The sequence below is a fragment of the Eptatretus burgeri genome, chromosome 18, assembly GCF_056783735.1.
Source record: "Eptatretus burgeri isolate ZD-2024b chromosome 18, Ebu_testis_v1, whole genome shotgun sequence".
Taxonomy (NCBI): domain Eukaryota; kingdom Metazoa; phylum Chordata; class Myxini; order Myxiniformes; family Myxinidae; genus Eptatretus; species Eptatretus burgeri.
Genome location: NC_140978.1, coordinates 16,052,501 through 16,077,313, shown reverse-complemented (window position 1 = coordinate 16,077,313; position 24,813 = coordinate 16,052,501). Strand labels below are relative to the sequence as shown.

At 44.1% G+C, this 24,813-nt stretch overlaps 1 protein-coding gene across 1 annotated transcript; it reads right to left on the bottom strand.

The window, feature by feature from the left end:
• Nucleotides 1–20: 20 nt before the first annotated feature.
• On the bottom strand, nt 21–23,875 carry LOC147008644 (uncharacterized; the record flags this gene model as incomplete). The annotated part of the gene is made up of 5 exons (XM_085864477.1): nt 21–280; nt 22,033–22,165; nt 22,370–22,447; nt 22,798–23,302; nt 23,724–23,875. Coding segments are annotated over 5 exons (1,128 nt in total), but the record flags the coding sequence as incomplete, so codon positions are not given.
• Nucleotides 23,876–24,813: the final 938 nt, after the last annotated feature.

The window sequence follows — 24,813 nt, the reverse complement described above, 5'->3', positions numbered from 1 at the left end:
AACTTGTCAGCTATGGCGCACTAACCATCAGGAGTACTTGGGCAAACCAGCACCTCATCCACGTATTCGTCAATAATGGCTTGACAGACTATTCTGACCACTAGGGACTGGGTGTTATGAGGGACCCTCCATCCGAACTTCATCGAGGCATACTTGTTTCCAGAGGCAAGGTGATGCAAAGTCAGTGCCAGCCTCAAGCCAGGCTCAAGTGGATCCCTGTAGAAGGTGTACTGCTTGGTTATCCTTGGACGCACTCTGGCGAGCAGCTTGTCGAACACCGCTGGGGGCATATGCAGGAAGTTGGTGAAGGATGCATGGTCCTCGTTACGGAGTTCCACCATGAGCTGGTCATACATGCCAAAATGTTGTCGCCTCCCGATCCATGGTCTCACCCAGTTCCTTCTCCTCCATTCACCTCTTCTTCTCCTAGCTCTATTGGCACGCAACTGGTACAGTGTCAAATTGATGAGGTCATGTTGATGTTGGAGCACAGGTAGGTATTGTCGTCTCAGCCTTGCCGGATCCTCCATCTCTCGGATGACATGGATATGTACTCACCACAGAGTCTGCAGCACTGATGGGTTCCTCCTGTGCGAACCCCATTTTTATATACCAATCCCCCTAAACGCTGCCAATACACCATTATATGGTAGCTGTAAGTTCGAAACACGTTCAGTAAGTTCTGTGGTCATCCAGAAGATGTCAAATACATCTACATACGTCAATGTGCGTTGGAGATACTTTACACATAGGTTCAAAGCACGTTACACATAGGTTAGAAGTAAGTTTCGGGTATGCTAAACATTACCTCGACGTGTTTTGACTTATGAGTAACTTACAAGTAACGTGTGTCGACGTGTGTCAACGATCGTGTAACGTGCCTACAACACATTACTCATAGGTTAGAAATAAGTTTTGGGTACGCTAAACATTACCTCGATGTGTTTCGACTTATGATTAACTTACAAGGAACGTGTGTCAACGATTTCGTAACATGCGTACAACTTATGGCCAGCGTATCCAGAACGTGTGAGTCATACGCTGGCATACGTCGAAAATTTTTGAGCATGTTAAAATTTGTCGACGAGCTTGGCGTACTACGACATATGCCAGCGTGCTTCAGCGTGCTCTTAACGTATACAAAACTTACCCATAACGTATTCGACGTGTGCCAGCGTTTTTGACAAATTTTTCATACGTCGGCATACGCTGGCTAAATCCTCAAGGTGTGACAGCGGCTTTAAGTACAGCTGCAACACCTGTAAACTGATTTTTAGTTATCGAATTTAAAAACTCCAGCAAAATTTCATGGCATTTCTTCAGTCCCCAAGTTGGATGTTCTTTTTTAAAGAGAACAATCACCTCACCTTGAAAATTTGATAACTGCTGCATTCTGAAATAAAATAAAAAAAACGGTTAGAAAATTAATATGTTAGTTTATTGATATGGTAAAATACACAAAATGAATCTCAAAATCTCAAATTTCCTGGTTTTCTGTATAAGGGAGATGATCGTCTGTCTGGCTGTCACTAATTTTTCTGAGAGATGGCCAAATGGATCTTTGTCAAACTTTCGGAGGTTCATGAGTTAGCGCAGGAGTGTTTCATACCCCCCCCCCCAAAAAAAAAAAAATTAAGTTGGATTTGTTTATTTATTTATTGTTTAAATCACTCTATAGTGCTTTTGCCTTTGGAGCTATGTGAATGGTAATATTCAGTGATCCCCAACAACATTCCTGAGTCGGTGTTGGGAAGTGTTTTCAGCCCACACAAAAAAATAGTCTGCACGCAGTACGAGCTTGCATATGTCTGTGTAAGTTAAGGAGGAGCCGCACCCATGCTCTGCTCCACACTTTATCTACTCTCTTCTTCTTCTCTACATTTCTCCAGAATGTTTGATGGCCATGCCCTGTGTCTAGCATAAATAAGAACATACAAGTGTTCATTAAGAATAATTGCTGTTCTTTTGGGCCTTTTTCATTGTGATTTCTGTCCATCCATTGTAAATGCGTGCTCACCATTGCGATCATAAATACCTGGCATTGTTGATTGAATAAACCTTGTTGTGCTTGTTGAATAAATGTATTGGTTAATCTGTTAAACATTTCCAACATTCTCGCTTTTGTCCTTTCTACCGTTGGTTTGACACCGTGTGTAAGTTCAGTTAGATGGGAAGTTTTGCCCCACTGATTGACTCCGTGTTTAGCCAACAGCCTTCCACAGTTCACTCCGCCATAAATGATAAATATACGTGTGGCTGTTGCATGCTTGACCCCTAATTATGGTTGCCTGTCAATGGTAAGGTAACACATATCCAATGAGCAAAGACCCTGCTAGGCAACGTGGGTCCAATCAGCAGCCACAGTTGCCTAGCAACTGTCAGACTGCAGAGTTGTCTGTGGCAGGCAGCCTCAGGACCTGAGGTTGGCTAAAGGTCCGAGAAGCTCTGTTGTGAGAACCTAGACCCCGCATCCAGAGCAATACGTGTGTGTGTGTGTGTGTGTGTGTGTGTGTGTGTGTGTGTGTGTGTGTGTGTGTGTGTGTGTGTGTGTGTGTGTGTGTGTGTGTGTGTGTGTGTGTGTGTGTGTGTGTGTGTGTGTGTGTGTGTGTGTGTGTGTGTGTGTGTGTGTGTGTGTGTGTGTGTGTGTGTGGGGGGGGGTCCACTACCTGGCAGGTAAACCACATGTATGCACATAAAGTAGAGTTTTATTGTGGCGACTGCTGAAGTAGTACTCGTGGATCTTTGAAGTATTTTTAACAATCGAAACATTGTCTAAAAAGGTTGAATTTAAGGATTTAGTTTATAAGTTGAACTTCAGGGTTGCAGCTTCTTCAGTGAATTGTAAATGTTGAAGCAGATAATAAGTTAATGTCAAACATGTACTCGTATACTGCAAATTGCAATTGTACATTGAGGTCAAAAGTTGAGGTAAAGTGAATATCCACCAAAACACACATGAAGTTGGAACTACATTCAGGTCAGGGAGCATGCGCCAGAGCAGCTCGTCACTGCGTCTACTTTCTGCCGGGACTCCATGGGCCTCCGTCTTGCCATCAGATGCCTGGCCCATCACCATCCCCTTGAGATGCTGATCAAGCTGCTGCAATCATGAGGCACGTGGCCGGCCCCTTGGCCTCCTCCACTCACGAGGCTCCCTCTCTGAGAGAATTTGGTGAGCAGAATCAGCATCAGGAAAATGATCCATATGTCCATTCAGCCACAGTTGATGCTCACAGACTATGCAGGTAACAAATCTCATTTGAGTATCTCTCAGCAACCACTCGTTTGACACAAAGTACAACCAGCGATAGCCAAGGATTCTCTGAAGAGAACTGGCACCAAAGGAATTAAGTCTCAAATCCTTGGTCAGAATCCGTCTCACATCTGTAGATAAAGATTGGACACACCAAGGAACTGAAGACTCGGACTTCCGTCCTCCTGCACAGGTAGCGACAGCGCCACACTCCATGATCCAGTGAAGCCAAGACTCCCCAGGCCCGACACATGTCTTTTGATTTCTGGATCACAGCCAGCAGAGACATCAATATGAATGCCAAGGTAATTGCATCTCACCATGACCTCAACGTCCTCACCACAAACAGGTACAGACAAGATAGCAGCATCAAAAATGTCATTGAAAACCTGGATCTTAGTTTTGACCCAGGATACCCGTAATCCCAGCAGCAACCACTCCTCATTCAGCACCTCGAGTGTCCCCAAAAGGATATCCAGAGTCTCTGCAAAGATGATTACATCATATGAAAAATCAAGGTCAGAGATCTTGACATTCCCAAATGATGCACCACAGCTTAATCTGGATCATTCACAATGCAACATTTATTCACAGGCTGCAAGCAGCCCATGCCAAAACTCTTGTCTGCATTCAGTGAGGATCCGGTCAATCTGTGACCTCTTTGGTGTAAAGCCTGACTGCTCTGAGTGCTGGTGGTGAAGCAGATAGTTGTGAACCCTATCAAGAATTATCTGAGCAAAGACCTTGCCCAGCACTGAGAGCAGAGTCACCATGCGGTAGTTGTGGAAGATGTGGCAGTTACCCTTCCCTTTCCAGAGAGGGACAACAACGCCCCTCTTTCAGTCAGTTAGGATGAGGCCTGTGTTCCAGGCAGAGCACAGAACTGCATGCAACAGCATGAGTGCAGCGATTCCACCAGCCTTGACAAGTTCAGCATGGATGCCACAGATCTCAGGAGCTTTACCAGACTTCAAGGGGTTTAATGCAGCATGTGTTTCCACAAACAAAGGTGGATCACAGTTTATTGGAGGGTCAGCAATAGGGAGAGTAACACCACTGACATCCAACTCAACAGCTGGTGGATCAGCATGGTACAGCCAATCAAAGTAACCGGCCCAGTGAGCCTTCACTTCGGACTCCTCTGTCAAGAGCCTACCACCCTCCGCTCTAACTGCAGTACACTGAGGGATGGGCTTGGAGGAACGCAATGCGTGAATTCCCCTTTAAGCAAGATGAGAATCACTTGACCACAGGTGATGCTCTACTCCCTCACAGATTACTCTCACATAGGTCTCCTCGTCCACCCTCAGTGCATGTACAGTTTTACGCCTCAGCTCCCTGGACAGCTCAGCTCTGCCATCAAGCCTGGCCCTGCGATGCAGGTCAATGGTATCCATTGTCCCTTGAGAGATAAAATTCTTCTTCGCAAGAAGTTCCAAGACATCCAATGGCAACATTAAGGATGGTGGTCTTGAAGGCACTCCACAACTCTTCAGGACTCCCCAAAGCACTCAGAACCCCCAAATCCCCACTCAGCCTGTTCGCAAACTCCTCAGCTACTCTCTCATCCTTGAGTTTGCCAACATCCAGCCTAGGCTGGGAGGGTACCATTCTCCCGGATTTAAGCGACAACTTCAGAGTTGCTACTACAAGCCTGTGGTTGGTATTAAGGAACTGATCACTCCGGTAGACCCTGCAGTTCTGGATCATCCTCCAGTGACCATCAATAAACACATGGTCAATCTCCTTTGCCACACCACCATGGTTGGAATAAGAAGTCCAGCGATGAGCCTGTGGGTGCTGAAACCATGAACGAGCCACCCTAAGTCCATGACTTCTTGCAAAGTCAAAGAACTTCGTGCTATTCTGGTTAACTAATCTCAACTCATTGGGACCAACATGTCTCATAACCATCCCTATCAGTTCCAGTCGATACATTGGAATCCCCCAAGATGAGAAGAGTATCTCGCCTGGGGCAAGGATTAACCACTGACTCGAGCATGGCATAGAATGCGTCCTTCATAATGAGATCATTCACCACAGTCGGAGCATCTACAGAGACCAGGGAAACGACACCCAAAGAGTGATGAATCCTTCGTCTCATAATATGCTCGTTGACCAGGGTTACCTCAATTATCATTGGAGTCAGCTTATTGAACACAACTGCAGCAACTCCTTGGTCATGGTAACCATCAGGGGAACCAGACCAATAGTACGTATAACCACTCACCATGATCTCACCACTATCCGGTCTCCGAACCTCAGAGAGCGCTGCAATTCCAATATTCAAATGCTTAAGCTCAGATAATAACAGAGACAGGTGATCATCCTCTCTGATTAAGGAACTGGATGCATCTCTGATTAACTACAGTTCTTCATCAATAAAGCATGGGAGCTATTATGCCAAGCAGTCCCCCTTCCCTCCCCCTATACATTATTATTATTGTTGTCATCTAACAATCCTATATAACGACAAAATTACTTGCCCAATATTATTTAGAACCTTGGCTGTAAATAATTCCATTTGCTAATTGATGGCAAATTTTATTCACTGTTGTTACAATTTGACTGGGCAACATAAATTCTGTGTTTAATGTTCTGTTTTCTTATTTCACTGTGTAGAAGGGCCTGTTCTGAAAAACCCCTAAAAATTGCTTCAATTAGGCTGTGGGAGGGCTTTTTATATCGAAAAATGAAGTAAAGTTTTTTTTCTGTTCTGGGCACGAAAAGCAAAATTGTAGTTTGATCCAAGCATCACTCTGTTCAAATGTGAGTGTCCAAATTAATTTCACAGCTTCACACTAAACAGAGACTTTAAAAAAAGACCTCACAAGCATTATGGAAGCTTTCTGTGCATTAGCTATAGGATTCCATGTTACATTTCTACAAGGTAACCAGTTTGTTTTCCAATCGTTGTTTTTTTAACAGCAGATGTCCTGCCAACAAGTCAACCATCCTCCCAATCAGTGAACAACCATAGTTTCAAAATAAGTTCGTGAGAACTCACCGTTTGAACTAAACATTATTCACTAAGATGTTCCATCAACAATAACACTAACTTGAGGTTATGCATGCTCGAGCACAAACTTATGTTTACTCCAACTTTGATCATGTTTAGTTCATTCCTTCCCCAACCCTTAAATTATCAAATATTTTATTTTGTTTCTGTTGCTCAAGTTCTGAGTCTTTAAATTTAAATGGTTACCACCACAGATGTGCCACTTCAAATTTACAAAGTTCCTTTCAAATGACTCCTTGTTGGAAAAAAACAACAACATTAACACAAGGCACCCCAGGCAAAATGATGTAGTTACCCCACAAACACGAAAGCGAAAAGTGGGGTTAAGCAAGGAGTTCATGTCCATCCGTATGTAAACAACAGTTTATGATCGAGGAACAACATGTTTAAATTGAATGTATTTATATTAATTGAATGTTACATCTTGAACACGAATAGGAACATGAACAGGAAGACAAGTTTGCTGTTTTACAGTATTTTGGCTCTGAATTTGTCCCAATCACACATGCGCAGAGAGGAGTGAGATAATATTTTTCATTTGCATGCCTGTCTGGCAGTCAACCAAAATAGAAAATTATTCCAAATAGGAAACTTCCCTTTTTCAAAGATGTCATAAAGGACACAAACAACAGGCACAAATAACGAATGTAACATGTTCGATAGGGTGATGCAATAGACACTACGGCATCAGTGGTAAAACGGCAGTAAATTCCGGAATTAATTTATTAATACGAGTTTTACAGTCTTTATTTTATTTAAATTGAATTATATGCTTGAATACTGTAGAACACAAATCACCTTCTTGTCACTTCCAAGAACCTCCATTTTTGCAGTACTTGGAGATGTTAAATAAAGTGGTGGACGTAAGAGTGGTGTATAAGACTGATTCAATATCCACTAAACTTCCATAATTTTTTAAACGATCTTTAGTATTACTATTTTATTTTCATTGAATCACTATATAGCGTATCAGGTTCTATGAACTCTCTAGTTAGAACTGTAGTTGCACTCATATACTTCCTGGTACTTTTGTAAGTTAACTTTAGAATTACTCCAGGTTACGCTATTGTAGTTTATGTACCTCAGTAAGGATTGCCAGTAACCGAAGTGATGGCAATTGTAATGATAGTAGTCTGGATAGAATAACTGAAGTCAAGGGATGCCATTTTTGCCTGGGGGTAGCTGTTTATTTTCAGTGACACCTATTAGGTACTGCATGTGAGAATTCACACGCAACTCATTACTTGGCCTGCTATGTATGTGTTTAATGCTGATGATGATTAATTTGTATAGATGCAGTTTGCTTGCCATTTTGTAGTTCTGGAATAAAGCGATACTCACCTCTGATGATACACAAAAAAGCTTGCTCAACATTTAATTTTATGGAAAAGGTGCACACCAGCAAAGACTGTCCTGGGAGTAAAAAATAAATAAAAAGGTCAGGAGGTACTCAAAAAATGAATGGAGATAATTATAGCGATGACAGATTTCTGCACTCACTTCCTTCCATCTCCCAGCATTATGAACCTGAGTCAATTGAACACTTGTTTTCTGTAGCTTATATAACCCTACTTCTTGTCCTTTGCTTGAATCCAAAACTCAACGTTATTGATCGGCTGCATGAATCGCACCACGATCGATCAAAGAACCGTCGTTCCTCATAGGTTCTGTGTGTGGCTGGCCATCAGTTAGAGCAAAGAAATGGCAGTTGAATTGCCAGTGGATTATGTGAAAGTAATTTCTTTCCAATCCCTGAGCCAAGTGCCATTGTCTGTGTTTTTCCAACCATTACCACAGCAAAAGCCGAAATGTGAAATGTGGCAATACACGTGGTTCTAGTATTTTGGATTTTTTTTATTAGAAACAGAAAATGTAATAAACCAGACAGCCGGCAATAAGTGGATTTTTGAAAGTGCACTCGAGGTATTTCAGCACTATTAAAGTGTTGTACAGCACATTTGGAACAGTTATTTTCCTGCAATCACAAGAACTTATAGGTTCTTAAAAGGTCTAATTGTATTCAGAAATATAATCTACTCTCCTCTGCAAAATGTAATATATTCTACTCTAACTCGATTTTTCTTTTCAGTTAATGAAGAAAACTGCTAACTGTGTTTTCGGTAATCAAGCTAATTAAATTTTCGGAAAACAAATGTGCATGTATACAACACAAAATCCCTCACCGGCTGAAAATTAAGAGTGGAAAACTATCATTGCAATGATCTCTTTCATTGGCAATAATTAAAATTGATGGAATATTATGAGGAATTATGAAGCATTGCACTGAATTTATATCTGTGCAGGGATTTTGGAATTCAGCCGTGTTAATGGTCCAAAGCTGCAGCCGTATGAGCCACTTGGCCCGAAGAGGATAGATGAGATATGATGAATAGTCTAAAGGCTGATAATTCAGCTAAAGACTTTGCCTTTTAGGAGGGAATACATTATTAAAACTTTTGAAAGTGCCTACAAGACTGCTGATACACTTCACCGAACAGCCGCTGTGAAGATCGAATGCACATTGTTGTGTTAATCCAGCAAATCTATACCCTTTCAATCAGCAGGGCCTTTAACCAGCCAAAGAAAATTAAGCATGTCATTTTTTAGATCGTGTCTGACTAATATGTCGGCAACACGAGCAGTGGGTAAGACACGAGAGAAATATATTTTGTATTTATAATTCAGTTAACTGTATCATTCTCCAAAAACAAAAAATAGGATTTATTCAATTTGCAAGTGGAACCCCAAGTTCTCAACCATCCCAGCTGAGAGGGCAGTGCAAAGGATTTTATAAGATGATTTAAATCTTAATCTTAAGATCGGGCAACCATGGTCTCAAAGAAAATGTTTTCTGGAGATGGTTATCCCCACCCACTTTGTTTGGTAATCCCAATGATGAGAGACTTAACCAAGGACGAGGTCAAGATAGTGCTTACTTCAATCCCAACCTTAATAAAAACTGAACACGAATGAGAATCAGAGATTGCAGACCCTTGCCAGGACTTGTTGGGTGTGGTGTGTATTGTGTGGCAAATAAATAGAAAGATGTACTAAATGTATGGTTTTTGATTGCAAATGAAAGGTCTAAATGGTCTAGTTGTAAATGTGTGAAGGTGAAAGGCCTGAAAAGTTAAAAACTCAAATGGTCTGAAGGTCTCAGGGTTAAAAGGTGGAGAGGTCTGAAAAGATCTAAATGGTAAAAAATGTCTAAATCATCTTAGAAGGTCGAAGGGGTCTAAAGGGTATAATCTAAGGTCTAAAGGGTCAGAATTGTCTGAATGGGTCTAAAGCATCCTGAAAGGTATTTTAAAAAAGGGTCAAAGGTCAGAGGGGTATACAGGGTAATAACGGTCTGAAAGGTGTGAAGGTCTAAAGGGTAGAATGGAGTCAAAGGATCTTCGGGGTTCTAACAGGTCAAAGAGGATCTAAATTTTCGAAGAGGTCTAATGGTTCTTAAGGGTGTAATGGAGTCTAAGGGAGTCTACAGTGTCTTAGGGGTCTAAAGGGTCTTCAGGGTATTCATGGTTTTCAGGTTCTTAAGGGGTGTTAGGGGTCTAGAAGGTATTCGGGGTATTAAATGGTGTTAGGATTTTAAAGGATCTTAGAGTCTTAAAAGGTCTTAGAGTTTGGATAGGTTTTAGGGGTCTTATGGTTATTTAGGGAAGCCTGGTGTTGGCTTAGTGGTTAGGGTGGTGGCTTGGGATCCCAGGGTCCTGAGTTCAAGCCCCGTTGGCTGTTGAATCAACACCAGGGGGTTCACTCAGCCTGTCATCCTTCTGAGGTTGGTGAAATGAGTACCAGTGTACTGGTCCCGGTGTATGCCCCAGTTAGAATAGGTGTACCATATCCCTGTTTGTCGTAAGAAGTGACCAGGGTTGACATCAGGAAGGGCATCAGGCCATAAAACATTGCCTCAAGAAAAAGCCCAACCCCTGCACAGCAGGGAAAAATGACTGTAAAAACGGTCATTTTAAAAATTATTTTATGGTTATTTCGGGGTCTGAAAGCGTCTTAGGATTCTTATGGGCCTAATATAATTCATACGCACTCATGTTCTGTGTGGAAAAACAAATAAACGGGCCCAAATTCAATACCCTCTCCTCTGGCGAGGGTAACAAGCCTAATCTTCCGGGCAGGGAAGGAGGGAGCATGGGTTGTACCATATTTTTGCTAGAAGGTTTGTGGTGCAGGAGGGAGATCAGATATAAAGGCAGAATGAGCCAAATTAACCCAGCCTGAAATACATTATTATTCATACAAAAGTATAACATCAACAATCCTTCACAGTGCATAAGAGCTATCATTTACAATGCAACATTCATTCAACTATTGGATTGGTGCTAATATATTATATACAATTGCATCAGAATCAATGGCAGTCGTTTTCTTTCGTCAACAATCTTTGATACTTCAATTATGAGTCATGATCATAGATAGCTCCAGATGCCTGGTCACTCACTGCAGGATAGCCTCAATGGAGGGAATATTCAGATCAAGTCACTGACATGACTTGATAGATGGTGGAATAGTATGATTCGCAAACAGAATTAGTTGAAAGACAAAGCAATCACATTTTGCTCCAAATGTAATGTCGGATGGCTTCATAAAAAGCAACAAGCTCAAATGAGCAAAGGTCCTCGTCCTCTTAATGACGTCATAAAAACGAATATGACGTCATTGTGATGTATCAGGTTTGCGATAAATTATCTGTGCTAATGCCTGGCTTGATTCCCACAAACAAAATTCAAACAGCTTGCCTAGTTTCAGAGATAATCGTATAGGTGATTTCCATTAGCGGCAATATTATGACGTCAACTTTTTTTCGAGGAAGAATTTCCAAAATCTGAGATGGTTACTGCCTGCGCGTGGGCTTTCTGCATATACATGGCAAGTTTCACGAAGATCCGATGAAAAATCTGGGTTGTGAAACAAAAAATGTCATAAAATAGGAATGACGTCATAAAATTGATATGACGTCATAGTGATGTATCATATGTGCGGCAATTCATCTCTGCTAATGCCCTGTTCGATTCCCGCAAACAGAATTCAAAAAGTTGCCTAGTTTCGGAGATAATTTTTTAGGCGATTTCTATTAACGGAGATATTTTGACGTCATAACTTTTTTTTCTAGGAGGAATTTTCAAAATCGGAGATGGATGGAAATTGTCTGCACAGGGTATTTTTACATACATATCTTCTTCCTCTTTCGGCTTGCTCCCGCTAGGGGTCGCCACAGCGGACCAACTGTCTCCATTTTGCTCTATCCTCCACATCTTCCATTGACACTCCAACCACCCGCATGTCCGCCCTCACCGCATCCATGAACCTCTTCTTTGGCCTTCCTCTTCTCCTCCTGCCTGGCGGCTCCATCTTCAACATCCTTCTCCCGATATACTCCGTTTCCCTCCTGTGCACATGTCCAAACCATCGCAATCTCGCCTCTCTCACTTTGTCTCCAAACCGTCCTACCTGCGCTGTCCCTCTAATACACTCATTTCTTATCCTATCCATCCTCGTCACTCCCAACGAGAATCGCAGCATCTTTAACTCTGCCACCTCCAGCTCTGCTTCCTGTCTTTTTGTTAGCGCCACCGCCTCCAAACCATACAACATAGCTGGTCTCACTACCGTCTTGTATACTTTCCCCTTCACTCTTGCAGCTACCCTTCTGTCACAAATCACTCCTGCAACTCTTCTCCACCCACTCCATCCTGCCATATATATACATATATATATATATATATATATATACATATACTCCTGCCATATATATACATATACTCCATATATATACATATATATATATATATATATATGTATTTTTACATACATATATATATATATATATATATATATATATATATATATATATATATATATATATATATATATATATATATATATATATATATATATATGCCAAGTTTCAGGAAGTTTCGTGTAAACCGTAGGCTGTGAAACAAAAAAGTCCACAAGAAGAAGATGAAGAACAACAACGTGAGTAAGACTTAGAGATCCTCCACGAGGATCTAAAAATAAGGACTTAAAAAACGGTGTTCTCGATGTCTTGTGACCCCGAGCATTTTTTTCCTTTTCTCATTCATTTGCACAAGTGGATCTGGCAATATTGCATAAAATCTCTCATAGCACATGGTGGCGAATCATCCTGTGCAAAGAAATTGCTGGTTCTCATACAAACTTCCGGGAGCCTTAATAAGGACATTCTTAATATTCACAATTATGATATTTAATAAAGTTTATATACTCTATGCTATTTTTATATCACTTACATTACATTACACACCCATTCGTTTCTAAGAATTTAAAGTTTCAGAGGATTAAATGGGGGTCACAAGACAGTAGAAATACCCTGTATAATAAAGGCAGCATTTTATCCTGCTAAGTAATCATCCTCAATGTAAAAACTTTTGAAAATAATAATCATTCTATCAATATCGATAATTTATATAATACCAGTAAAAACATCATGTGAGAAGCCATAAAATACAGTGGCAACAAAATCTGATGGCAAGCAAATCCGGGTTGTGTACATCTCATAAATAACCAACGCTCATAACCACACCAGAACTTTAAAAATATTCAAGACACACAGTCAACTGTGAATCAATAATATCTATACCCGATTGTGGAATCGTTAGATTGGAAAACAATTAATCAGTTTAAATGCCGAGCTTCAAGTTTTGTTCTTTGTGTAATGGTCGATGGCTTTGAAAAAAGCAAGACGGGCAGAACTACAGAATACCACGACGTTATACTCAGAAGATACTCAAAACTCCTGAACCCTCGACTTCATAATTTCTTCCCAAAATCGTGAGAAAATAGCATAAACGAGGGCAAGAATTGCTTTGCAATACATGTCCCCGACCAGTCCCAATGAATGTTCCGGAGATAAAAATTCGTTTGCGTGTAACGCACGCTCGAGCTGACACCAGAAGCAAAATGAAGACGAAGAAGAAGAACAATTCCAACCCACCCTGTTTCGTTTGCTTCTAGGCTTTGCCTATTTCATATTAAAATAACCGATATATATACATGTAGCAATAACATGCATACAGTTTATGTTCATATATAATACATTGTGGTTATATACCTGGGATCATTCTAATTGCACTGGATCATAGACTAGCATACGTAACAGGCCTAAGGCCTAAGGCCTGCCGATCTGTGCTGCTTCATAAGCCAATGTGCATATATGAAGCAAAAGCTTGCGTATGGCTTACGTGCATCTACACTAATGTGTGTGTGTGTGTGTGTGTGTGTGTGTGTGTGTGTGTGTGTGTGTGTGTGTGTGTGTGTGTGTGTGTGTGTGTGTGTGTGTGTGTGTGTGTGTGTGTGTGTGTGTGTGTGTGTGTGTGTGTGTGAGCAAGACTCCTCAATAACTCCAAAACTATGAAACGTAATGGCCTGAGACCTATGCATACCAACAGAACTCCAAGGTAGTGCATGAATGAAAATTGGGTGTTTGCGTTAATTTAAACAACCGTTTTCAAGATAATTAACAGCCTTATTTCATTATCCTTTATCAAGGTGTCATCCTTTGTTAGCCCCTGAGTCAGGCCTCTGTCAGCTTGCTGGGGTCTTAATTTGCCATTTTTTTTTAGCCTGCTCAGCAATACCTTGACTTGGAACAGGCCACAATGGTTTGTTAACAACAAAATGGTCATGATTTTTTTTTTATAACTTTCCTCACTCACATTATGGAATGCATGATCATCATACCTATGAATCACTAGATACATCCTAACGCTTATGATTACCCAGAGACGCCAGCATTCATGGCTTTATTTAATTTCCGTACATGCAATAAACTATAGAATATCTTAAGCTGAGCCAAATTTCAAATTTTTAACTGCAGAATTGACCTCAGCAGTAGTTTCCACTGCTAAAAAGTGTTCGTCAAATTCGGACATCATTTGACATGACGGGTGTCTCCGAGTGTTGATGGCTTTATTTAGTTGCCACACATGTTTCTGATCGCCAATCGCTTGTCAAGCCAGCACGGTTATACTGTTACGAATTTGGAAGCCTTGTGCATAGACACAGACAGACAGACATCCCCGTAGCTTAGTTATTTCGATAAGTATGTGTTTCTAGTTAGTATCCATCCCTTATGTCTAATGGGAATTAAGTGTGCATGCGCTGCAAAGTTATTTTATAGATAGGATTTTTACTCTTACTACAACTACAACAACAACAACTTTCAACGACGACATCTGCCTTTGCTTCCTTCCACCATCTTCCACCGGCACCATTCCACATCTGCGTGTCAGCACGTACGTGGGCGGAGTTCACGAGGACCTGACGTCTCTCTCGCCCAATTCCGGGGATGCGAGCGAGGTTGCCGACGGTCGACCAATAAGCGTAGCCCACGCAGGACCATATTACTCTCCTTGTTTGAGGGGTGGTCCGCCGCGATGGTAGTCACACCCCCCCCCCCCCGATCCAATAAGCAGACTTGGCGCCCCTTTCTGCCATTCACAGGGGCGACGAGCGAATCGCGCGATGGAACCATTCAATGAGGAGGCGAGTGGCGAGGAAAGAAATTCCTCCCTCCTCAAAAGGAAAAGAGTGGTTGTCTGGACCAGCGAGTAGAGAGAAGGTGTGCTCGTGGAGGAGCGTTCGTGAGACAGAGATCGTGGCGTTTGTCAAGTAGCCAGTCATCGTGTGTGGGACATTTCCAACCTTTCATCCAAAAGCCAGTGATATGAGTGCTTGTCGACGAGGGCTCTGCGGACGGTCGTGGTCGTGGACTTCGGGTCATGGGTTCGAGTCCCACCAGTGGTTTCGAAGTCGGTGTGGCCGCACGAAGTGGACAGGTACCACGGTCCGGCTTGACCGAGATAGATCCACGAGATTCATCTCTTCCGGGGGTATTTGTGTGTGCGTGTCTGTGGGCCCATCTTCAAGTAGAATTGTTTAAGTGCCTTGTACATACTTGCATTTCTTTTCGTCGGTTTAACTCTGCTCTTTGTGTGTTTCCCTTTCTCCCCATTATAAATAAATCCCCTGTTAAATGTTTTAGCTCGTTTCTGTGTTTTCTTTATTGGTTTAGCACGGTGCGTGTTGGGAAATTTGGAAGGGGCAAATTGTGCATTTGGACCGACGGACCTCGGTAACCATCCGCTCGGGTTATGCGCGGTTTGAGCACGCTCACGGCTCGTTCCGCTCGAGCTCCGCTGAGGGTGAATTTCCCCGGTAGTTTGGACAATGTGGGTATTTAGGTAAATTGAAATTGCCAATCGACCCTATCCCACGCGGTCGACCTATTGATGATCTTCGGTTATCCGGGGTGACGACCAATAAATTCCGGGTGTTTGGTGGAGCCGACTCTGCTGCTCCATCTAGCGGTCGTGCTTGTCGCCGATACCCGGCCCACAACAAATTGGTGTCAGGAGTGGGATTCGGCCCCTCTGCCTCCGTAGAGAAATTCACGAGGCACGGATAAGGGGTAGGGAGCAACCCCCCCCCGCCGTTCCCCCAAATTGCGAGCGTTCCCCCCCAAAAAGATGCAAATTATTTTCAACACGCAACATGGCAACCCAAGATGGGCTGAAGCAGGTGGGTTTAGAGGTACATGTAGTGTTAGATGAACCCATGGTCCAGGACACCACCCCATGCAAGAAGATGTGCCCCTGCAACCAAACTCAGAGGTGGCGATGGGCATGGTGACGGCGGCGTATAACCCCGTCCCCCCCCTCCGTCAAAGTCCCTCCCCCCCGACTTCTGCCGGTCCTGCACACCATAATGGCGGATCGGCTCCTCGGAGGGCATTTAACTTGGACCAGTTGGGGGAATTAATAATGCTGATGAGCGGTGATATGTAGGCATGGAGGGAGGAAATGCAGGCAATGAGAGGTGATACAGAAAACGTGTCCGGAATTTTACAAATGCGACCAGGACAGTACGTGAAGAGGTGACAGAACCGAGCAGGAGTGTGGAGGTTTGTGTCCAGTCCGCGATGTCGACGGGTAAGGTCGGGACGACGAGCGATGCCACGACAATAATGGGGGAAACATGTAGGGTGAGACCCGAGGGGACAACGGAATAACTAAACGAGGTGTCGGAGACGGGGACATTATCAGAGACAGAAATACAGGAATTTTAAAAATTAAGAGACAACGCAAATGAAAACAGAGACACGGGAATCAGAAGAGATAGAGGATGAAGTGCATAAAGTTAAAGACGAACACACATAGGTAGGGATAGTGAGGGACAATGAGGTTGAGCATGGGGAATGTCTTGTGACCCAATGTGAGCATCAGGTTAGCCTCCTTCAGGGACAGAGGGAGATGGTAAGCTCCCTCGAAGTGGACTGCAACAAGCTGAGTCCAATTGAGCCGAAAAAGGTTGAGCAGGTGAGTGATGCAAATGGGTCCATGCAGAGTTTGGGGGAGTAGAGGCTTCGGGATCCCTTATGCGGACTCCCACCCCCGATGTGATTGTCCCGGAGTGTGTTGTAAAGTGTATGAGTGGTGTGAGTGTGTCGAAATGTGTGTCAAAAGGTGTGCAGAATGGTGTGAGTGTCATGGTGTGCATGAGTGCATGCGATGAATTGGTACGCGGACCGACCCAGATGGTGGATGGGTTTATTTTGGGATTTGTGCTGGCTCCGCAGAACGTTGCGTCCAAGGTCCGTTCCTCGTTTTAGGAGTGGCCTGGGCGAGCGCGACTCAAGAAGCCGGTTCTTGAACGTCCCGCATTTCGAAAGAGACCATCGCGTGGACGGCTAAAATGGCGACTACGGGATTAATTCGGTACACGCGGGTTCCCATGTGGGCGCGTGTGTGGGGCATCACGTGCTGCATGCTGCGTGTTATGTTCGTGGAACGCACGGAGCGGGTTTCTGGGACGATTGGATGTTCGATGGAGTCGACTCTACTGCTCCATATGGCGGTCGTGCTCATCACTGATACCCGTCCCACAACAATACTAAACACCGTAGTAGTGGGAACTGCGGAAAAGGTCAATTCCACAGTTTAAATTTTGAAATTTGGTTCAGGTTAAGAGATTCTAGAGCTTAACGCATTTCATCAGTAATGCTTTTAAATATCCACCCAATTGTATTGGCACATTATTTGATACTTCAGACATGTCCGGATGGAGGTTATCTCCGGATGGTGGCTATCTCTAGACGTGTCTGGATGGTGGTTGTCTCTGGACGAGTCTGGACAGTGTTTGTCTCCGGATGTGTCCAGGCGATGTTTCTAGTATGACCAGTAGAAAATGTATTTCAGACATTATTTAGTTTCCCTCTTCACTCTTATCTCATATATAAAGCTCTTTCTTCCCAACAACTGACTCATTGACTGATAAAAAAAAAATTGTGTACCTTGTAGAGGCTCGTGTGAGAGCTAATACACAACGCACAGCAAGGGGGCATGAGATAAGAGGGGCGGGAGTGGGAAGGACAAAATAATGGGGATCAGAGACAATATATCTGTGGAAAGAGAGGGATGGGGCGGGAACATGGGGAATACAAAATGGACATTACAGGGACTTTCAGGAAGGAAAGCAGGGAATTTGAAGGAGGTGGGCTTGGGTGGAATATCGGGGGTGGAAAAGATCGAGGATTTGGATGGGGGGTGATAAGAGGTGGTGGTGAACAGCTGTTTTGAAGGCCTGGAGGGAATAATGGGATTGAATGGAGTGAGGAAGTTATTCCAAAGGTGGGAAAAATAGGAATGAAAGAGTGAAGGTGAGCAGTGATTCGTGATTTTGGTAGTTTTACCAGAAGGAGGTTGTTGGCGGACCTTGAGCGCCCTGCGGAAATGTGGGGGGACAAATCGCAGAGAGAGCATGGGGGGTGAGGCTGGAGAGGAGATGGTAGAAGAGAGAAAGACCACCGACCAGCCTCCAGTGAGAGAGTGAGAGGCCCAAAGACTCAGCCTCATTGCGGGAGATGCCAATGATCGGAAATGCCTTGGTTCCCACAGCGTGAAGTCGAGAAAGGTGGGAGGCAGGAGCACCAGCCCAGAGGGGAGAGCAGTACTCCATCAGGCTGTGGAGGAAATCTTTGAAAGTGGTCAGGAGCTCAGGTGGGCCGAGGAAGGACTTTGCACGACAGAGGATTCCCAGTCGGCGACTGGCTTTGGAGGCGAGGTTTGAAATGTGGCTTTCCCAGCAAAGGTCATGGCACATAGTGAGACCCAGAATCTTCAAAGAAAGGACTTCTTCCAGAGGATTGTTAAGAAAGTGGATGGGGGTGTTTTCTCAATGGTCCTTTTGGAGAGACATCGTGAGAGTGTGAGATTTGTCCGGATTGAAAGACATGTTCCACGTGTTGGACCAGTTTGTGATTTTATCCAGATCTGCAGTGAGCGAAGAAGCTGCTGCTTGCCAGTGTGAGGGATGACCGATGGTATGGCAGAGGGTGGAGTCATCGGCAAAGAAGTATAGAGGATTTTCTAGAGAGTTGGAGAGATCATTGATGAAAACCAGAAAAATAACAGGGACCAGAACGCAACCTTGAGGAACTCCAGCCTGGACAGGAAGAGGGGATGAAATAACTCCATTCAGGGCCACATGTTGACTGTGACAGGAGAGGAAGTCTGCGAGCCATGAGTGGAGATGGCCTTGGATACCATAGGAAGAGAGTTTGTTGAGCAGGGCAGGGTGCCAGACCGTGTCAAAAGCACGTGATATTCTAGGGATGCAGCTTGGATTTTCTGTCTGGCATTGAGGACCTCCATCCATTTTTGGGAGAGCAGAAGCAACATATCCAGGGTAGAGTGACCTGGTCTGAAACCAAATTGATGATTGGAAATCAAGCCATTGGAGAAGAGGAAGGATTTAATGTCTGAAGCGATGATGGATTCCATAACCTTGCTGATGATTGCGAGAAGGCTGATTCGTTTGCAGTTGCAGGGATCTGTTTTTGCACCTTTTTATGCAGGGCAATAATGTTTGCTGATTTCCAAGCAAATGGCAGATGACCTTGAGCAAATGAGAGGGTGAATAAAACAGAGAGAGGGTGAGCAAGAGCAGAAGAGCAGGTTTATGGGACACGTGGGCTGATGCCGTCTGGACCGGTTGCAGAATCTGAGTAGAGGTTTGACAGAAAGCTCTCCACCTTGTCAGAAGAAAAGGACACAGAATCCAGAGACAGTTGGGTGTGACTGTGTAAGTGGGTAGAGAAAGCGATGAGTTTTAGACATAAGATTTAGCTGAAAACACCGAGTTTAGGCATTCAGCCTTTTCACGTGCGGTATCAGCAGTGCAGCCATTTAAGGAAAGGGAAGGGATGGAGGGGGAACATACACCAGAAACAGATTTGACTCGATGCCACCAGGATTTTGAGGAGGGAGGGAGGTTTGAAAGTTCTGACTTGAGGTCAGAAAGATGTTGTTTTCTTGCTCTCCATCGGGTAGATACACACTTGTTCCGAGCTTTATGGAAGGAACTGAGATTACCCTCAGTTGGGTTTGCTTTCCATGAGCCAAATGCCAGTTGCTTCAGGACAACTGCCTCGCTACAAGCTTCAGTGAACCAAGGGAGGGAGGAAGGGTAGGACAACTGAAGACGAGAGGGCATAAATCTGTGCATGAGGGAGAGCAAGTTTCTTTGAAAGAATTCCCAGGATGAGTTGATGTTGGAGAAAGTCGCGATAGGAGACCAGTCTATAAGTTTGATGGCTGCTTGGTGACCCTGCCAGTCAGCTTGAGTGAAATGCCAGACTCGACGGCGGTGATGTGGTTCTCTGATAATATCCAGTGAGATCTCCCCTTTGATAGGGACGTGGTCAGAAGAACCGGTTGGAGTGGAGGAAGAGCAGGAAATATTGTCAGGCAAATTTGTCAAAATCAGATCCAGAAGAGATGGAGTACCATTGGTTGAGATCCGGGTCAGGAAGTTGACCGATTGGGTCAGTCCCAATGAGTCGCAGAAAGCTTTTGCTGAAGTGCCATGACAGGTGAGAGAGGTACCCACACCAAGCCAACTGGCATGATGACAATTTAAGTCACCCCATTGAAGGAAGAGAGAGTTTGGATGAGAAGATAGAAGTTGGTCCATGTTTTCGGATAGTGAGGTGTCAATGGAGTCATCACTGTTAGGTGGACGGTACAGTACACATATAAACCTGAGATGGGAGTGGAGGGGAAGCTTTGGGTGCAGGGGGTGGGAGGGAGGGGGAGGCTTGGACAACGGATGAGGGGGCGAGGTGAGGAGGGTTGTTGAAAGTGTGGGGGATTGCAGAATAGCTAGGGAGGGGGCCGGATGAAGAGGAGAAAAGGCTCTGTGGTGCTGAGGGAGAGGAGGGGACAAGAGAGGGGGAAGAAGGCACTTGAGGATTTGAGGAGGTGGAGTGAAGGGATGGAGGTGAGAGGGCAGTGGAAGGAGACAGCTTTGTGGAAGAGAGGTGGGGGGCAAATTTCAGAAGGATGAGTGAGGGGGGTGAATGGTGGGAGAAAGATGAGGGGGCAGTTTTTGAGAGAGGTGAAAGGGATGCTTGGAGGGAGAAGAGTGTTATGGTTGCTTTGAGAGTGAGGGGTGAGTTGGCACTGAAATTGGAAGAAAAGAATGGTTGATGGAAAGCAAACATTCATCGGAAACTGGGGTTTTTAAAAGTTTTATGTCAGTGATGCAATTAAACACATTTCTTGATGGATGTAATGAAGGCGAATCCAGAGAATGGAGAGAAGAAACACTGTAACAGTTGGATTTTTTCGGCAAGATATGAAGGAAAGGTCAAATTGAGAGCAGTCTGTTTAAATAGTCGAAGAGTAGTGCATTATGAAACAGTAAAGAGAACCACACGTGTGAGAGAGAGGAAGATGAAGCATTATAAGAGATCGTTTTTATTATTATTATTATTATTATTATTATTATTATTATTATTATTATTGTTTGAGAGAGATTTCATCAGATTAGGTCATGGAAGTGTTGCAGAAAAAATCGTGAGGTGAATGGTGAAATTGGTTCTCTAAACGCAGGGGCTCTAAACAAATCACGTGGTGACGGGAGAAGCACTTGGCCCTGGGAGGTGTATCGTCAAAAGTAAAATTATTTATTTTAAATAAGGATTGCGTAACATTTGGAAAAGGGAAGGTTGAAGTAAAATTGTGGAAGTGTGTGGTGAATTTGGAACGTTAAACGCAGTGTGAAGATGTTGAGTTGATCAAAAGTACCAGGAAGAGTCGATAGAGACACGTGGTTTCAGGAGTTGTGGAGATCGAAAGTATACAGGGAAGATTATGATTTTTTGATGCATTTTTGAAGAACAGGTAGGATTCGGGAATGGAAGGTTGTAGATCGGAATAAATCGTGACGGTCATGGCAAGGGAGGGTCAGCTCAGCATAATAAAGATAGTGTGCCAGCAGGAGGATTAAGAGGTGGATGAATAAGAATAAGAAGAAGAAGAAGAAGAAGAAGAAGAATGGAGACATGTGAGTGTGCAAGGAGAAAGATCGTTTTTTTGTTTTTGTTTTTTTTGTAAGACAAGAAATAGGGTGCTTAGTTGGGAGGGATGGAGAATATGGGAAAGTGGAGAAGTTAGAAATTGAAGGGAATGGGGAGAAAATACAAATAAACATGATTGTACAGCGAGGGGAACGATGGGTAGGCCTCGAGCACTCCGTAAGACAAGGTCGACAAAAACTCACAAAATAACACGATTTTTGAAACAAAACCGAACTAGGAACACACAGTAACATGCAGGCGAGAAAATAAACAGTTAAAACGGGACAGATAACGAGCGGAAACTTAACTTTCAGATAGACAGCATAGAGCCCTGATGAAGACCTGCCAACTCTCCAAACCCAGAACTGGAAGATATTAAAGATCGGTACTTTCCAGGTGATGACGAAAGCTGAAATGTTGCGAACCAATGGACATCAAAGCCTTTACAGGGAAAAAACAAAGAATCGTCGGACATCTGTAAATGAAAATATAAATATATTAAAAATGAATAAATGAAAAAATTGCAGGTGAGTGAACCGAGACAACGGGGAAGCTTGGTGATATTATGTGCCGACAGACATCGAAGCCGATACACCAGAAAAAAAATTACAGAACCATCAGAAAGCATCCGTAAATGAAAAATATAAATAAATTAAAAATCAAATGCAGGTGAGCAAACCGAGACAATGGGGAAGTGGATACTGAAACATGGTTTGCATGCTGAAACTGAAACAGAATGAAACACAAACACAATATTCTGAAACGTATGAATGGGGAAACACAATGTGCAAGCATATACCTTGCTCGAATTATTATGTATCTGGGATGAGACACGATGAATTGTAATTAATGCTCCACCGCATGTCTGCCATCCATTCCTCTCCCCTCGTGCTTCCTTCCCCTTCACTCATGCTGCCTTCCCTTCACCCACCACTCCTTTCCCCTTCTTTCCTTATCCCACACTGCTTCTCTCTCTCTCTCTCTCTCTCTCTCTCTCTCTCTCTCTCTCTCTCTCTCTCTCTCTCTCTCTCTCTCTCTCTCTCTCTCTCTCTCTCTCTCTCTCTCTCTCTCTCTCTCTCTCTCTCTCTCTCTCTCTCTCTCTCTCTCTCTCTCTCTCTCTCTCTCTCTCTCTCTCTCTCTCTCTCTCTCTCTCTCTCTCTCTCTCTCTCTCTCTCTCTCTCTCTCTCTCTCTCTCTCTCTCTCTCTCTCTCTCTCTCTCTCTCTCTCTCTCTCTCTCTCTCTCTCTCTCTCTCTCTCTCTCTCTCTCTCATTCTCTCTCTCTCTCTCTCTCTCTCTCTCTCTCTCTCTCTCTCTCTCTCTCTCTCTCTCTCTCTCTCTCTCTCTCTCTCTCTCTCTCTCTCTCTCTCTCTCTCTCTCTCTCTCTCTCTCTCTCTCTCTCTCTCTCTCTCTCTCTCTCTCTCTCTCTCTCTCTCTACCTCTCTCTCTCTCTCTCTCTCTCTCTCTCTCTCTCTCTCTCTCTCTCTCTCTCTCTCTCTCTCTCTCTCTCTCTCTCTCTCTCTCTCTCTCTCTCTCTCTCTCTCTCTCTCTCTCTCTCTCTCTCTCTCTCTCTCTCTCTCTCTCTCTCTCTCTCTCTCTCTCTCTCTCTCTCTCTCTCTCTCTCTCTCTCTCTCTCTCTCTCTCTCTCTCTCTCTCTCTCTCTCTCTCTCTCTCTCTCTCTCTCTCTCTCTCTCTCTCTCTCTCTCTCTCTCTCTCTCTCTCTCTCTCTCTCTCTCTCTCTCTCTCTCTCTCTCTCTCTCTCTCTCTCTCTCTCTCTCTCTCTCTCTCTCTCTCTCTCTCTCTCTCTCTCTCTCTCTCTCTCTCTCTCTCTCTCTCTCTCTCTCTCTCTCTCTCTCTCTCTCTCTCTCTCTCTCTCTCTCTCTCTCTCTCTCTCTCTCTCTCTCTCTCTCTCTCTCTCTCTCTCTCTCTCTCTCTCTCTCTCTCTCTCTCTCTCTCTCTCTCTCTCTCTCTCTCTCTCTCTCTCTCTCTCTCTCTCTCTCTCTACCTCTCAACATATCTCTCTCTCTCTCTACCACTCTCTCTCTCTCTCTCTCTCTCTCTCTCTCTCTCTCTCTCTCTCTCTCTCTCTCTCTCTCTCTCTCTCTCTCTCTCTCTCTCTCTCTCTCTCTCTCTCTCTCTCTCTCTCTCTCTCTCTCTCTCTCTCTCTCTCTCTCTCTCTCTCTCTCTCTCTCTCTCTCTCTCTCTCTCTCTCTCTCTCTCTCTCTCTCTCTCTCTCTCTCTCTCTCTCTCTCTCTCTCTCTCTCTCTCTCTCTCTCTCTCTCTCTCTCTCTCTCTCTCTCTCTCTCTCTCTCTCTCTCTCTCTCTCTCTCTCTCTCTCTCTCTCTCTCTCTCTCTCTCTCTCTCTCTCTCTCTCTCTCTCTCTCTCTCTCTCTCTCTCTCTCTCTCTCTCTCTCTCTCTCTCTCTCTCTCTCTCTCTCTCTCTCTCTCTCTCTCTCTCTCTCTCTCTCTCTCTCTCTCTCTCTCTCTCTCTCTCTCTCTCTCTCTCTCTCTCTCTCTCTCTCTCTCTCTCTCTCTCTCTCTCTCTCTCTCTCTCTCTCTCTCTCTCTCTCTCTCTCTCTCTCTCTCTCTCTCTCTCTCTCTCTCTCTCTCTCTCTCTCTCTCTCTCTCTCTCTCTCTCTCTCTCTCTCTCTCTCTCTCTCTCTCTCTCTCTCTCTCTCTCTCTCTCTCTCTCTCTCTCTCTCTCTCTCTCTCTCTCTCTCTCTCTCTCTCTCTCTCTCTCTCTCTCTCTCTCTCTCTCTCTCTCTCTCTCTCTCTCTCTCTCTCTCTCTCTCTCTCTCTCTCTCTCTCTCTCTCTCTCTCTCTCTACCTCTCTCTCTCTCTCTCTCTCTCTCTCTCTCTCTCTCTCTCTCTCTCTCTCTCTCTCTCTCTCTCTCTCTCTCTCTCTCTCTCTCTCTCTCTCTCTCTCTCTCTCTCTCTCTCTCTCTCTCTCTCTCTCTCTCTCTCTCTCTCTCTCTCTCTCTCTCTCTCTCTCTCTCTCTCTCTCTCTCTCTCTCTCTCTCTCTCTCTCTCTCTCTCTCTCTCTCTCTCTCTCTCTCTCTCTCTCTCTCTCTCTCTACAACTCTCTCTCTCTCTCTCTCTCTCTCTCTCTCTCTCTCTCTCTCTCTC